This window comes from Exophiala spinifera (genome assembly GCF_000836115.1).
Source record: "Exophiala spinifera strain CBS 89968 unplaced genomic scaffold supercont1.10, whole genome shotgun sequence".
Taxonomy (NCBI): Eukaryota; Fungi; Ascomycota; class Eurotiomycetes; order Chaetothyriales; family Herpotrichiellaceae; genus Exophiala; species Exophiala spinifera.
The window spans coordinates 439571-454622 of NW_015622522.1; the positions used below are offsets into that span (position 1 = coordinate 439571).

General features: G+C 48.6%; 6 protein-coding genes across 6 annotated transcripts; 5 read left to right on the forward strand and 1 right to left on the reverse strand.

Moving 5' to 3' along the window:
- Positions 1–1419: 1419 nt before the first annotated feature.
- On the forward strand, positions 1420–2744 carry PV08_11835 (uncharacterized protein; the record flags this gene model as incomplete). The annotated part of the gene is made up of 2 exons (XM_016386143.1): positions 1420–1871; positions 1925–2744. 2 exons carry the CDS (start codon positions 1420–1422, stop codon positions 2742–2744), a joined length of 1272 nt encoding a protein of 423 aa, XP_016230275.1.
- A 3044-nt stretch (positions 2745–5788) lies between these two features.
- PV08_11836 (uncharacterized protein) lies at positions 5789–7217 on the forward strand (the record flags this gene model as incomplete). Its single annotated transcript, XM_016386144.1, has 3 exons — positions 5789–6009; positions 6066–6649; positions 6703–7217. 3 exons carry the CDS (start codon positions 5789–5791, stop codon positions 7215–7217), a joined length of 1320 nt encoding a protein of 439 aa, XP_016230276.1.
- A 2041-nt stretch (positions 7218–9258) lies between these two features.
- On the forward strand, positions 9259–10008 carry PV08_11837 (uncharacterized protein; the record flags this gene model as incomplete). Its single annotated transcript, XM_016386145.1, has 1 exon — positions 9259–10008. The coding sequence occupies one exon, from the start codon at positions 9259–9261 to the stop codon at positions 10006–10008; it is 750 nt and encodes a 249-aa protein (XP_016230277.1).
- A 13-nt stretch (positions 10009–10021) lies between these two features.
- PV08_11838 (uncharacterized protein) lies at positions 10022–10252 on the reverse strand (the record flags this gene model as incomplete). The annotated part of the gene is made up of 1 exon (XM_016386146.1): positions 10022–10252. The coding sequence occupies one exon, from the start codon at positions 10250–10252 to the stop codon at positions 10022–10024; it is 231 nt and encodes a 76-aa protein (XP_016230278.1).
- A 657-nt stretch (positions 10253–10909) lies between these two features.
- PV08_11839 (uncharacterized protein) lies at positions 10910–12034 on the forward strand (the record flags this gene model as incomplete). Its single annotated transcript, XM_016386147.1, has 2 exons — positions 10910–11273; positions 11328–12034. 2 exons carry the CDS (start codon positions 10910–10912, stop codon positions 12032–12034), a joined length of 1071 nt encoding a protein of 356 aa, XP_016230279.1.
- A 2722-nt stretch (positions 12035–14756) lies between these two features.
- On the forward strand, positions 14757–14939 carry PV08_11840 (uncharacterized protein; the record flags this gene model as incomplete). The annotated part of the gene is made up of 1 exon (XM_016386148.1): positions 14757–14939. The coding sequence occupies one exon, from the start codon at positions 14757–14759 to the stop codon at positions 14937–14939; it is 183 nt and encodes a 60-aa protein (XP_016230280.1).
- Between the last annotated feature and the right edge of the window lie 113 nt (positions 14940–15052).

Genomic DNA, 15052 nt, shown 5'->3' on the forward strand with positions numbered 1-15052 from the left:
GCTCGATGAGCTTCCTCAGCGGGCGCAACCCTCAGTGGACGCGTCGTTAATACCATTTGGTAAGGTGGACCATTCCGTATCATCATACAGCTGGGCTATTAGGCATTACGTTACTGTATTGAACATTCAGCCGCGCAGTCCGGAGGACACCCATGGCGGATGTTGATCCCGATTCCGACCCCGACCCCGATTCCGACTATCCTGTAACCGATCCCGACAGAGCAGAGTCACCCGACAGAGGATGTCGGGTGAGTCGATGGAAGTTCCTGTGACATTAGCTCGCGAAGACGAACACTCACGAAATGAACGTGTCCTCGTGTCTGTGCAGGAGTACGCTGCAAGCACAACTACAGCCGAACGAGATGAATGTAAATCGTCCAATCCCTCTGCTTGCTCCTGGATCCTGATACATTGACAACTGAAATCTTCAGCTCTCTCGCCAAACAACCTAGCATGATGCCAGAACTAAGAATCGAATTATCCAGTGACGGTGTCAACCTAGTTGGTGTTGTGATATGAGGCTCAACCGACTATCATGACATGGACAAAAGCTTTATGGAATAATTCCGCATGCTTGGAAATCGTAAGGAAGCTTCTAGTATATTACTTCGATGTGTATATACTGGAGGTGCCGTTTCAGGCCAACATGGACTGAAGATTGCACAGATTCCATCAAACGAGACCGAGGCAAGGTTTCGGGTGATTGCTATGTCGATGCTGCCGTACGCGCCACGTGATTTTATTTAGGTGCACCACGCTCAGTGAGCAGCTAATTCAAAGCTTAGGCGACCAGGATACATTGAAGCCTAATAGGACCCCTGTTATCGGGTGTCTCGCGTAACCTGTTCTAGACGGCGTTCACTCTGTGAGACGTGCAGGTTTACGCGAGCTAGTAGCCATCCGTGACTAGAGTCCCTAGGGATATTTCTACCATTGCCCGGTCCTATGTCGATGCGCGACATCTCAACGTATGCGCTAAACTCTAAATAGTTAAGCGGGGTTCGCTTGGCACTCTTGCCATAGCGAAAAAAAGTCAAGTCACTGCTTCGACAAACACATCAAAGTCGACGACCTCTCGACTCGTGCATCAAAGGCCATGGAGATGTCGATCAAGGACCTGGGGTAAGTTCAGGATCTGACTTCAGTACTAATCAGTCAGGAATAAAGAGTCCGTACTATTGCTGTGCGCATGTACCTCTTGTCATGCGCAAAGGTTTGGTTCTGCAATGACTTTTCGTTGCAACTCCAATATCGCATCTAGCCATTCGATTCTATTCGATTACCCCTCCTTTACGATGGCTCAAAGACCTCTCACCGTTCTCCTATCTCTTGTCCTCCTGTTAATCCCACCGCCAGCACCCGACCTCAACGTCATCAAGCTGCTTGGACTCCTGACACCGACCGTTCGTACTGTCTAATATGGAAGAGGAGGACGACCTGATACAGATGGCGGAGGATGACTTATGGATGAATGCTATCACATTTGATCCATTTGACCTCGTTGGACTCGCCCCAACCGCACACTTGACGTGGGACCTCTACGAGAAACGGCTAAAGGAACTGTCGCGGACACTCCACCCAGACAAGATAAGCCTGTTCTATTGCAAGAATGATAGAGTTATTCTCGGTAGGCCACCATGGCCGCGGCAACACCACGTCAATCTTCTCCGAGGTTACATGTCCAATCTTTCCGAAGAAGCACGAGGAGTTAGCTTCACGAGAATGAAGTACTTCTGGCGTCAATATAGCGTATCAACCTGGAATGCGGGCGCGTTGATTGCTCATGAACCTGTCGCAATTGTCCTTCAACCCGATCCCCAATATTACCCTCAAGCTCTTCGGCCCAGAAATCATGTCCCTGGCTGGCGCAGGTCAGTGAAGCTGCCTTCACGATGTGAGACCTGTTCAACTGACAAGGTGACAGCCCTACGCAGAAAGAGATCGATGATGGTATGGTAGATGATTCGGGTGCATGGAAGAATGAGAGTGGAAGAAAATTGTTCCCAGATCTCAAGGCATACTCTCCGTACAATAATCCGCGACACACCCGTGAATATTCTGAAGGACATGCCTCATCAATGAGGGCGACCGCGGGTCCATCTGCAGTGCATGACTCTCATCACCCCACGGACTCTGGTGACACGGCGAACCTGCATCCCGGAATGAGCCACAGGTCCTCTGACAATGGAGCACCAGGACTTTATGACAATAGCCATCAAGGCAGGCGAGGCGAATCCGCCCAACGTCCCATCCTCTTGGGACCACGCCGCCGCAGTTGGCATCCTCGCATGGGCACTCTCCCTGAACAGCCAACTTCACTTGCACGGTTCAGACCGAGAATCATCCGAAGAGAGGAATCCATGACCAATCGTATCTATCAGGATGAGACAGGATTCTTCAACCAAGTTCTGCATCCATTCGAGTATCGAGATGCTAAGATCAACAATGTGCGGGTCAAACTGGCGGACATCTTTGTAGGCACGGTGCCAGCAGCGACCGGACCGCCAGCAGCTGTCTACGCATCATGGACCGGCAAAGGTTTCAGATTCCGGGTGCTTGGACGCAGTCCCAGCGGCAACCAGGTGGCACTGCTGAAAACGGCCTCAGGTCGGCGAGAGCGTGCGGTACCGTTCGAAGAGATCAACCTCGAAGGTGGTTGGGTTGGTGCTACCGAAGACTGGATTCGCTTTCGAACCTGGGAATTGCAGCCGCGAGCGACCCAAAAATTGTTGCAAATTACCTGATTCCTCTATTTCCGCCTTCAATGCGATACATGAATATTGTTCCTGGAAAATATTCAATCTCTATTCTTGGCCGTCGTCGTGGTAACATTTTTCTTTGAAGTCGCGTTCTGCGTCGTCGACCGAAAGGATCCTTATTGGCTCTCAGAGGTTCGTCAGGCGAACCCCTGTCGTCGGTTCCCCTTTGAGGAGGACTATAGCGTACACGCGAGAAAATGGATTGCCTAGGTTCTCTATTTGATCCTGAAGTGCGTGAGGTTCGAAAGTCAAAGGTATGTCGCGAATCATGGCGATTGTCAAGATTGTTTCTGCAATTGTAATTGGAAGAAGCCGTGAGAGAGAAATTCGCTTCCAACGAAGCTGACCAACCTTTCAACACCGGATGAGTATTCCTCTGTGATTCTGTTGATGTAGTTTCCATGACGCTTGTAAATCTACCATGAATTGGTCTCTTCGATCTTGTAGGATCCCGCAGTTCAACATAGATTTCCTATTGTGAAGACGATGGCGAGAAACGTCGTCAATAAGGAGCGTCAGCTCTGCAGCCTGTGGGCAGGGCGATGACCGAGTCGAGAGAATATCTTGGGACCACTGCCTCACACAATGTGAATAGCATATGTTCGAGATTATTTCGCCATTGAGCAAGTAGTGAATGAGCTTGGAGAAAACTATGCAAGTCATGTCAACTCTCCAAATTCGATATAACTAGGCATGTAAGACCGCGTGTGCGTCAATCACACTTTCTGCTGGCATAGCGGTCACGAGGACTGTTGAAGACTTGGAGTTGGATTGACTGATACTCAACTAAGTTCACTCTCACGGGGTTGAAAGTGCTGCTAGTCGCAAGGCAGGATGACTTAGACCGGTTGATCTGGATTGGAAAGACTCTGTTCTCTGAAGGACCTATCTGGGTACTCGGTTCACTTTGTTGGTGACGTCGTCTTCGTGACGAGGCTAAACTCCAGGCCTGTCCTGTCAAAAGAGGAAAGTGTGCCGAGACCTAAGTAGTCCAATGCTAATCAAGAAAGGTCATGTTAAGAGATTACGCCAACCATTACAGTATCTTGGAAGGACACAAGATTTCTCTGATTGTCCCCGTTATTGTTAGCTCGGGAACTGTGTCGATAAAAGAACGCGGCCGCGTGTCGCAGTTTCCTTTCAGGCTTTGCAACATCTCCGAAAACTTGAGAACTGCAAGTTGACCACTGATTCAACGATTCAACTCCTCCTACCTATAACTCCCACAGTCCTAGAATATTTTGCTATACAATATTAACCTTCCTCACAGAGCGATGGCTTCGCCAACATCCGAGTGCGTTCAACCTCCTGCTGAAGAGATGGTAAGACGCGTGGAAGAGGACTCCGCAGGCGGCAAGATCCAACTCCTGTTTCCAGAAACAACCCGATATCCTATGCCAGAAGCCCGGAAGCTCAAAGACCTCCTATCTGAAGCTATGTGGCGGGACATCTTTCAAAAACACGGCGTGAACGATGTACCGTACCGGCTACAGGGTTTTGGCGAATCGTCATCATAAAGATAGGGATGCGCTGCGCAACACGTAGGAGAAGAGCGATTTTCGATTAAAGTTCCGAACGGCTGAGAACCCGAGGCGGAGCATATTTGAGAGAAGGCAGTTCTCCGTGAACAAAGTATGCAGATTCAGTATTGGAAAAAGAACGCACATGGTCACGGCGGAGTCGACGACGTTTAATACCGCACACAGAAGGTCAAATCCAGTCCTGTCAACATGTTTCTACTTCTGTGATCAAATGGGAGGGTCTCAATGCGGCGACGTTGAGTTATGGGTAAACCAGTGACGAGGCCACCAATCCAGCATCTAATCTGGCAAGGTTCGAAGAGCACACTTATCTCGGTCTGCCAATATCATTTCTTGTATGGTCTACTTGCCTTGAGCGTCTGTACCAGCTGTTACAACTAATAAATACAGGAAAGGCTCGGGGACGTCTCTCCGACCGGACAGCCAATATTCTGCACGCCCAAGGACGCTTTCCAAAAAAAATGGTGCCGAGACAGACGAATGCATCGAATCATTGCGACCATGTTGGTTCAACAGTTGCCACACGAACGTCAAGCTATCAACCCTTCACCCAGTATCCCTTCCATATGGTGCGTCCCTTGGGAGGGGGATGTGGCCTTTCTGGTCACGAGCCTTGTTTCTTCTATCAAAGTACTCGACTGTCAAATGCAACCTCCCATCTGATCTGCTAGTGTGAGGCCCAATACTGCTGCCTGTCAGCATTGAACTGATTAAGTGGCTCATGATGGCAGTTCTCTCTTACAGGATGACTACCTTGACACAGTCACTCGGGATATCGCTATAGTTTCTGACGAGCTCGGTGAAATATGCCTTAGCTGCAGGATTTCTCCGGTAGGCACGTGTGTTGCGCCATTCTACCGTGGGAGGGTTGCGAGGGGCCATAGGTGAAGATGTACTCGGCTAGAGGAAACGCTTGAGATCTGACTGAATCTCACGGGAGTTGAAATTGAAGATATGATTGTTGAGCGAGTCGATGTGATAGACCCGGCAACCAGAGTTCTTATAGATGTCGGGTCAAAACTTGTATGTAGGATAGATTTAGCCCTGCCGCCATTTGGTAAAATGGGTGTTTCATCATGCCTCAAGAATAGTACTTCAACCACTGAAGGCATCCGTGAAACGATAATCACAAACAAAGGCGCGTGGCAAGGGCTTCGGTCACTGGCTGACTCGAGCGGCTCGCTCTGTTTACAGATTATGTGGGATGCTGGCCTTGGCCATCCGCTACGAGGCCATCCCCCTGATGGGTTACGGGTAGTGTCAGCGCCAGACCCTTGTTCGAAGCAGAATATTGTAACTTCGTAGCCGCTGATGTTAAATTCGTCTTCTAAGAGGGCGGTAGCTGTGGGAGAGTTATTCGGGTTTCGGTAAGGGGCTTTTGTTCAGGCGAGGGCTTGGCGACGTTATGCCTAGCTGTGATCCAGCTCAACCTTTAAATATCCTTTGGACACTTTTACATCCTGTCTTCTCCTCCCCCATGCTATCATAATGCCATCACAACTACGGACTCCTTCATTCGAATTGCCGAAGACTGATAGCGACAGGCGGTTCTTGGAAACCGACTATCCCTCTGAATGGGCCGAAGCGTACCGGCCGGGTGGCTTTCATCCCGTGAATTTGGGTGACTCTTTCAAAGATGGACAATATAGGGTGATACGGAAGCTGGGTTATGGTTCTTTTTCAACCGTTTGGCTGGCAAAAGATCATTTGTCAGTAACATCCCAATAGAACTGAAGGGAGTTTATCGTACTAACTCAGACTATAGAAATGCACGCTACGTGGCATTGAAAGTGATGAAAGCCAGAGCATCTCTCAAGCCCGAACCCGTATTGTCCATTATAAAGAGGATCAAAGACCACTCTGATGATTCAATGGCCAAGCATATTCTGATTTATCGGGACATTTTCCAGCACCAAGGACCTAATGGGACCCATCTTTGTCTTGTCTCTGAGCCCATGGGACCGACTGCTGCTTCTTTGGCCGAAGAGCTCATACCATTCGAGAACAGGACATACGACCGGACAATTCGCTATCCAAAATATATGGCGAGAATTATTTTGAAGCATACATTGATTGGACTGGCCTTTCTGCACAAGAACGACATCGTTCACGCGGATTTACAGCCTGGAAATATACTTCCAGCCACTTCTGAAATCGATGCTCTCTGTGAAGATGACTTGAAGCAAGATCAGTCAGGCCAGGATCACTACCCAAAGCCTCTCACTCTTCAACGAATTGATGGCCTCGAAGATATATGGGCTCCTCGTCGCCTATATCTAGATCAATCACTTCTAAGATATACGCCTATCGACTCCAGGATGTTGTGGAAGATCTCAGATTTTGGTTCCGGTAAGGTGTTTTTCAATCCGATATTCAACGTCATCGTTCTAATATCTGTGCAGCGTTCTTGACTCAAACCCCTCCCAAAGCAGTAGTCACACCTGACGCTCTCAGAGCTCCGGAACTCATATTGGGAGGAGTAGTCAATTCAAGCATTGATATCTGGAGCTTCGGATGCCTTGTTTACGAATTTCTGACCGGAGACACGCTGTTTTGTGTTCCTAAGCTTGGTCCGAACGAAGAAGAGAGTGGTGACGATGATCATCTGTTGCAGATGAACGATATCTTGGGACCATTGCCGGAGGCCTGGCTCAAACATAAGTGGCCACGCGCCAACCAATATTTTGGTCCTAATCGGGAGAGGTTGGATCCGAACGCCGGCCAGAATGCTGGTTATCAGCAAGAACCATATATCGACGAGCCTCTGGAGCTCTTATTCGAGAAGAACAAGCCCGAGAACATGGATGGGACAGAAGCAAGCGTGATCACATCTCTTATCCGAGGCATACTTCAGTACGATCCGTCACAGAGACCGTCAGCTGCAAAACTTCTAGAACACCCTTGGTTTCAAGACTGATGTTTTCCTAGCATGTATGGAAGACTAGTAAGTTTCCTGCGTCTTTGTAATGTTATAATTGGCGTTGCAACACTGAAGGGGCTGCAGTTTGGCTGGCAGTGAAAGCGTAGACAAGATATCATCTCAATGACATAAAGGGGGACAGTGAGTCAGCAATGGTTGAATTGATCTATAGGTCTGCGAGCTGAGGGTGAACATCTCGCATATGAATTGTGATACAAAACTAACAGCGCATCACAGATAGGCATGTCTTATTGGTCAAGCCTTTGTCCGCACTCAAGATACTGTATTCCTGTAGGACAATTACCGGAAGTAGTGGGAGGACGATTCAATTCATTCTTTCTTTTCTGGAGTCGTTTTAACATTACAATATTGAGACAAAAGACACTGCGAAAGAATGTTTTGGCCAATGTAGCCGGAACTTCCAGTTATTACGACCTTGACATTGAGCTCATGCCTCTGTTAGGGATATCCTTGAGGGTCGCTTAAAGCCCTTGGCCTCGCCGCAATTGGATGGAGTCCGTGACTTCTGTTTGCAAGTTCCTCGGCCAAAGTCGAAAATCTGCCAACATGAGCAAAAACATGCTCGCGCCTCACCCTGCTTCCGGCCTAGGGTGATGCCGCTCTGTGCTCACCCCTGGCTCGCGCCAAGCGAGGCGAGCTGGGTAAGCGACCACCAGTGTCTCACCAGTCGTGGGCGGCTGGGCGCGGGCGGTGTGATGTTGATGCCCACCCCGGTGGGGACCAGCGACAACGGCGACGATTGGCTCTGAGTCTATCCCGTGACTAGTGGGCAAAAGCAGCGTCGCGGAGTCTACGCTTACAGGGCTGGCGAAGCGCTATTCTCCGACATCCGAGGGTGGGAAGCGCCCGGGTTAATCGTAGGTGCCAGCTTGATTAACGCGGAAAATCTTTCGTCCTATATATCTGGTGACGTCAATCTCCCCTGAGATTTGTTTCTCACCCAGCCACCGAAGGCCGAAGTTTTCCCAGCCTCCTTCTCAGACTCGTCGAGAACAAGGGGAACGAGGACCAACATACCAACAGCCGCCTTCTACCAAAGGACAATTGAGGAATCAAACTTCTGTCTGAACTTTCGCGCAGAGTTTTTTTTTACCTTCTATTGTCTATGCCAATCTCATTGTAATTTCTTCTTACTCCGCCTGTCAACGCAATAACAAGTGATGTTATGCCGGCAAAACTTCAACTCTCCGACAAGGAAATCTCATATGCGGACGTGAAGGACGACCAATCGAACGTTTTGCATAGACTTACGATATGGGATCGACGATGCAATTTCTTTAATCACCTGTACCGACATAGGACTGTTATCAATATAATAACTGCGCATCATCTTGGATTGAACGTCCAACAATGCGAAGTGGCAGAACCTGAAGAGTGGATTTATGGCAGCTTTAATCTGTGTATTCCGGTCTCCATTTCTAGCTGGAAAGGACAACCACCAAAAAGGGTTATTATTCGATTTCCTCTACCGTATAAGGTGGGCGGCGCAGAAAATGCAGACGAAAAGCTTCGTTGCGAAGCTGGCACCTACATTTGGCTTCAGCAAAACTGTCGATCCATCCCAATCCCGCGCCTCTATGGGTTCGGACTTTCGACAGGCCAGAGAGTAAGAGGAATTCAATCATACTCGGGTTTTAGAACCTTGCTAACCTCAAATCAGTTTACCGCCATTGAGAACTTACCTCTCCCTCTCCGAGTGGCACACCATTTCTATCGCCGACTGCTTAGTTGGCTGAAACTCCCCGTCCCTTCGAGATACATTCGTCGCGGAAAAGCAACCTTGAACTCTTTGGGCTCTGGCTATCTTCTGATCGACTATATTGAAAAACATGAGGGTCAAATGCTGTCATGCACCTGGAATGAGAGGTATCAAGAGAAGGAGTTACGCAGGAACCTGTTTCAAAACTTGTCCCGGATTCTCTTGAATATCGCTCAAGTACCACTTCCGCGCATTGGCTCCTTCACCGTGAACGATGACGGATTCTTACATCTGGCTAATAGGCCACTGTCGCTAACAATGCATCAGCTGGAGAATGAGCATATTCCCGTTGATATTCCTCGTCATCTAACCTACACTTCCACGGACTCTTATGTGATAGATACGATAAATTGTCTACACGATAGCCGGCTGCGCCATCAACCAAATGGTGTTAGCGATACTGCAGATTGTATCTACCAGATATCAGCTTTGGCCGCTATGAAAGCTACCTCATCACTATTTCTACGGCGCGACCTTCGCCATGGACCTTTTGTTTTGAGCCTGACCGACCTACATCAGAGCAACATTTTTGTTGATGAAAATTGGAACATCACATATCTTATTGACCTTGAATGGGCTTTCTCTTGTCCTATCGAGATGATTCATCCTCCTCGCTGGCTAGCGAATCAGGCAATTGACCAGATGGATGAGAAGATATACGACCCCGTTCGTCGCGAGTTCCTAGATGTTCTAAATCAAACTGAGCAGGGGCTTTCCGTTCAACCCCGACACAGACTTTCCGTTATCATGAAACAAGCATGGGAAATGGGAACCTTTTGGTACACGTTGGCTCTTCGCAGTCCAACGGGTCTTGTTCGAGTATTCTACGATCATATCCAGCCGATACTCGCCAAAGGGCACGAAGACAACGCTGACTTTTACACGATTATGATGGAATATTGGACCATTGCGACGACTCCATTCATTAATAAGAAACTAGCGGATAAAGAGAAATATGATAAGCAGCTCCGTCAAGCCTTTGAGGACAAAGTGGAACTTCTCTGTTGAGGTAGTTTCATTTTCATGTTCCCCCTTGAGAATCACCTTGGTTCTGAGCAGTTCCTTCATTCCTTGCTGCTTCTCCGGCCTTTCGAGCCGCCTTTTCGAGGGACTTCAGACCCTTCTGATTTCTCTTTGCCTTGACGGCATCCGAAGACGAAGAAAGTTGTTTGAAGGCTTTAGGCGGGACTCTGACAGCGATGTTTGCCTCTTCAGGGACGCCATCGTAGGAGTCTGAGCGTCGGTCGGCCATTCCTCTTGATGGTAGTCTGAATCTAGTTACTTGAAAGACTCTGTCTCGATTAGCAAGCAGCCAAGCACCGGATTGAGACAATCGCTTACCATTTCGAGTATAACGCTACGTAAATAATAAGGCGATTGTATAACAAGCCGTTCATTTCTACCGTGGTAAGTTTTGTCAAGAATGGGCTGCAAGGAGAAGGCCTATATAACGAAGAAGCTGCAGTGCTCTCCTCTTTGCTGCCATAGGAACATGCATCGTCCTATGCACTTGCGAATGAGGCAGGGTCCTTCTGCGAGCAAAGCTAGACTCTGCTCAAGCCAGCGCACCAGACCTGACTTGGGGTAAACAACCATTTCAGCCAATAGTGCGCGATCACGTCATCAGGTTCACAATCGAGGTCCGGCAGAATGACGGTTCGATGAAGACGTCTAATTGGAGGTGTAAATCGATGTGGGATTGAGACCAAGAGGGGTAGTACTTGCCGAAAGCATGTGCCCGAGCCCAGCAGCAAGGACGACCCCTCCCTCAGCAAAACCCCATCGTCAAGTAAAGCCCCATCCTCTTCGAGCAAAGTCCCATCCTCTTTCCCAAAGCTCTTCACTTCCGAGACTTCTGATGACAACCACATTGCAATACTCTCTCCAGCGTTGATACCTCGCAGCTTGCATGTCAGATCAAGACGTTTCAGAGATCGCCTCAATTTTTGCGAAGCCCCTTACCGAAGAGTGGACGAGGAGGAAAACCCCGTATGGGTTTGATAAAGCTCTACAAAGAGCACAAGGCCTACCAAAAGAAGATACTGAACGAATTCTACTCGACACTGGGTTTAAGGCTTGGATATCCTATTTTCTTGCTGGGCAAGGCAGTTCGAATCACTATATCGGCCGGGCGGAGAAACTCAGGGCTATTGATACTCTTCAAAAGCTTTCGGTTGAGTCCAAAAAAGAGGTGGCAACTCATATCATCAATACTCAGGCTCACGAGACTGTCTCGGCTGCAATTGACCGACTTTTGAAACGGCAAGAGAATAGTGAGTTGTGCAGAAATTTGTTCATCTCGTATATTTACCATGACCATTTATCAGGATCAGCGGAATCTCCGAAGTCAATACCAGGCGAAATACAGTTGGACTTAACGCTCGAACAGATGCCACAATCTGAAGCATCGGTATCCCCTAATCATAACGATGCCATGACGGTAGAGATGAACGTGGAATCGACTACGGCTACGAGGGAAATATCGAACGATCTGCCTGTACCGTCACGATCTTTCAAGCAACAGACAGTGTCAGACCCACCCGCCCAACTTTTACCGAACCTTTTCCCAGAGTATATGTGCAGCACGGTGAAGAAAGATGGTGATCAAGCCAAAGTTGAGATGGTATTCCCTTATACTCTTGGTATGGTTTGTATGAGCCTGGTAATTCTTTCGAGTAAGATCCAACATGTTGCAATGGAGCTGTTCGGTGTACATGTAGAATCCGAGGATGGATATCGAGTTATCATTGAAGAAAACGGGAGAAGATTAACGCCTCAACCAGAGTTGGTTATATCGGGGGCTCCGGACGCGGCCATTTCAAAGCTCCTTGGTTCAGATATGGGCAATTTTATCAAAGTAAGTCCCGCGCGCAAGAAAGAATTGAAACAGGGAATTCGTATCACAAGATTCGTAACTATGCGAATCTCCTGCGATCCTCAAGAAGATGGAATTCTCACTATCAACATGGGGGAAGCCGAAGGGTATTTGGTAAAATGTACACTGTTTGAAGGGACAGAATCTCAGAAAATGTGACGCTCAATGTCATTTCTCCACTACCTTCCCACCAGGGCCCAGAAACTTCAGTTTCAACCCTGTTGGAAGCACTCCTTTCCCAGTTTCCTTTTTTATGGTTCGTATTGTTTTGAGCTCCCCTCTAACTTTATGGACGAGGTCGACCTGCTCGCAAACCCGCCAATATACTGTTTGACCTGACCCGTGAGCGAGGTGAGGAGTATCAATGCCATTTCGATCGAAGTCTATCGTTTTTGGGTCGAGGTCTTCTTCGGTGAAGTTTATGGAGCCCTGCGGGAGAGTTAGATATGCCATCCAATTACATTAGATACTCACCATGGAAATATCCAGTCGGACTGCGTATTTAGACTCGAATTGATAGGCAAGGTAGAGCGATCGTCGCGGGAAAGGCTGGCAGAGTGTTGTCGTAGAAGCTTAGATTGTGTGTAGAGTAGATTGAGGCAACAGGCACTTCAAAATCTGCCGAAGCGAGATTTACGACAGATATGGGAATGCGCAGTCTTCCAAGAGCCACGTTCACCATAAATCTGGAATCGTGATGGTTGAAGTTGATGGGGAGTGCGTTAAGCCAGGAAATTTTGTTTGCAGGAAGGACCACCTGACGAGCAGTTAATGACACGTTGGGCACCAATGTCCAGTGTCGGAACTGGGCTCGTCACTCGGAGGAACGCATGCCATGCCCAGCTTCAACGTCATTTCGCTTTATTAGGTGCAGAAACACGACTGGGTCATTTAATGTGGTTTTGCAATGTGGTTTTGCGATGTGGTTTTGTAATATCTCGGCACCGTGGATTAATGCCAGGATAGCTTTCCATTTAGGATTTGAATGGGGTTTTGCTCAATGGGGGTTTGTTCGGCCGAAAGAAAGCTTGGCGCATCGGACGTAAACCTCGATTGGCCTAATCCGGAATAGCACCCGGGCTTCACGACGTGTAATGTAGGCGCCTCATTGTGGCAGTTTATCAGGATTCCCGCGAGTTTGAACGCTATGAATAATTACACATCCATGTGTATGTATCGAATCTCCTAAAAGAGATACATCCATACCGTGAACATGCATCACGACGGCTTCCGGCCGTGCACAAAATCTCTTGCAGTGTACACAATATACCCGCCAGAAAGGAGAAAGTAGAGTATCTCAATATTTCAAGCATAAGCGTCGCTAAGGCGTACAATCAAAAGCTGACATAGTTTGCAACTCACGCCCGTCGCGCTGACTTGGCCCCGCCATGGCCAGTCGTTGTATCCATTTCGATACTTCAATTCGTATCGTTGGCCAGGGGGCGGCCAGGAACGTGCAGTGGCCCTTGTCGCATAAGAGGGGCTTTCGAGGATATGCTACCTCCGTTGATAGGTATAATTCACTTAGGTAGAGCATGAGGCTAGCGTCTATGATTAGCTTTCATCGACGAGGACGCGAGGGCGTCTTCCACAGAAGGTACATTCGTCCTGTGATATGGGGCAAGACATGCATACCCTTGAAGTACTTTGCGCCTCAAGAGTCGCTAGCAAGCACCCTCAATGCATTATCGAGACAGCCATGTCTCAAGTCTGCGCTTCCAAGCACACTACGACCCGTCAATATAGGTCGCATACCGGTCTGCCACTTCTCTTTTTGACATAATCCTGCAGCTTGACGAGCGGGTTGCGAGGATGTTGCGTCGATAGTCTTCGACAAGGGCCTCTGCAGGTCGTTCTGAGATACCTGCAATCTTGATCGACGCGCAAATGTAGCCGAAACCTCGAGCGGGAAGCGAGCTTCACTAGCGAAAGCGGACAACAATGCAGAGGACCATGGCGGTCGTTGGTCAGAACCCCTGAAGCCGAGTTGCCCGCGTATCCTGATCGATGATGAGCACCACAGAGACGATTCTCTGTAAATTCCCGTGCCCATCTCCAGGTATAAGAACGCGCGCCTCCGCTGAGACTAGGTTGAAGCTTCGCCCAAACTGCCTTCAAAGAACAATTCCAAAACCCTGACTTCAGACTTCTGCAATCAAAAACCCTCCTGCTTCTAACATTGGTTACCAAGTCAACATGCCAGAGAAGTTGTCCGAACCTCGCAACGGACCTGCCAGTTCAGATGCGACGCCACAAAACCCGGCCACGACCAATGGCGCTCCCCAGACTTCACCTCAAAATCCTTCTCTCCCTGAAAAAGAAGAGATTCAGTACTTGAGGTTTACCCCGGATGCTGTTTGGAATCAACTTAATCGTCCAGTTGCGAACAACGGAGACACCGTTAGGGAACCGGCTCCAGAGCGCGAATCCTGAACCCGGATCCTTCCTGCGGTGAGAGGTGACTGTCAGTTTGTGTACGGTGGTGCGCTGAACATAGTGCTCAACAGATACATCGTGGTGCGGTGATTGAGCTGATGCATAGTGAATTCTCTCCACATTGGTTCAATACACGCAGCAAGGAACCAAGACAGGCTGTCATCGGTGCTTACGTCACTACAACGGCGAGATATTATGTCCCAGATAGGTTAATGAGATCCGCTTTTTGTCGCTCCTTTCGCACAATCTCGTGATTGGAAACTCGCCATGCATGATGATGTGTCAGTTTCTGCCCATCATATCAGTGTTCTACGTGGCCTGGGTAATTATTGATGTCGCATTGGATGCCCGCTTTCAAAATACTCGTTGTTGAAAAGCATATATAGCAAGCCTCAGGGACGTTATTACGTTCAGGTTCTCTATTTGGAGCCCTCGCAGAGCAAACATGCTCACCATTCCCACCGACAGAGAGTTTCGCGATGTCGCGGCCCGAGTCACTCTGCCCGCGGAAGAATTCATCCCAGAACCAGCATCAGAAGGGATCTGGCGACATCTCCCAAGCGCACAAGAACCCAACGAACACGCCCAGAGGCTGGTCGAGCTGTACAATAAATTCTACGTAGGCTGAAATCCTGTCCACAAACCTTTTATCACCACTGATAGCCATTAGCATCCCATTATTCTCGCTTATTATGGAAAAAAGGGATTATCACTTTCTCGGAAGGAAGGCCCGGAGAGCTG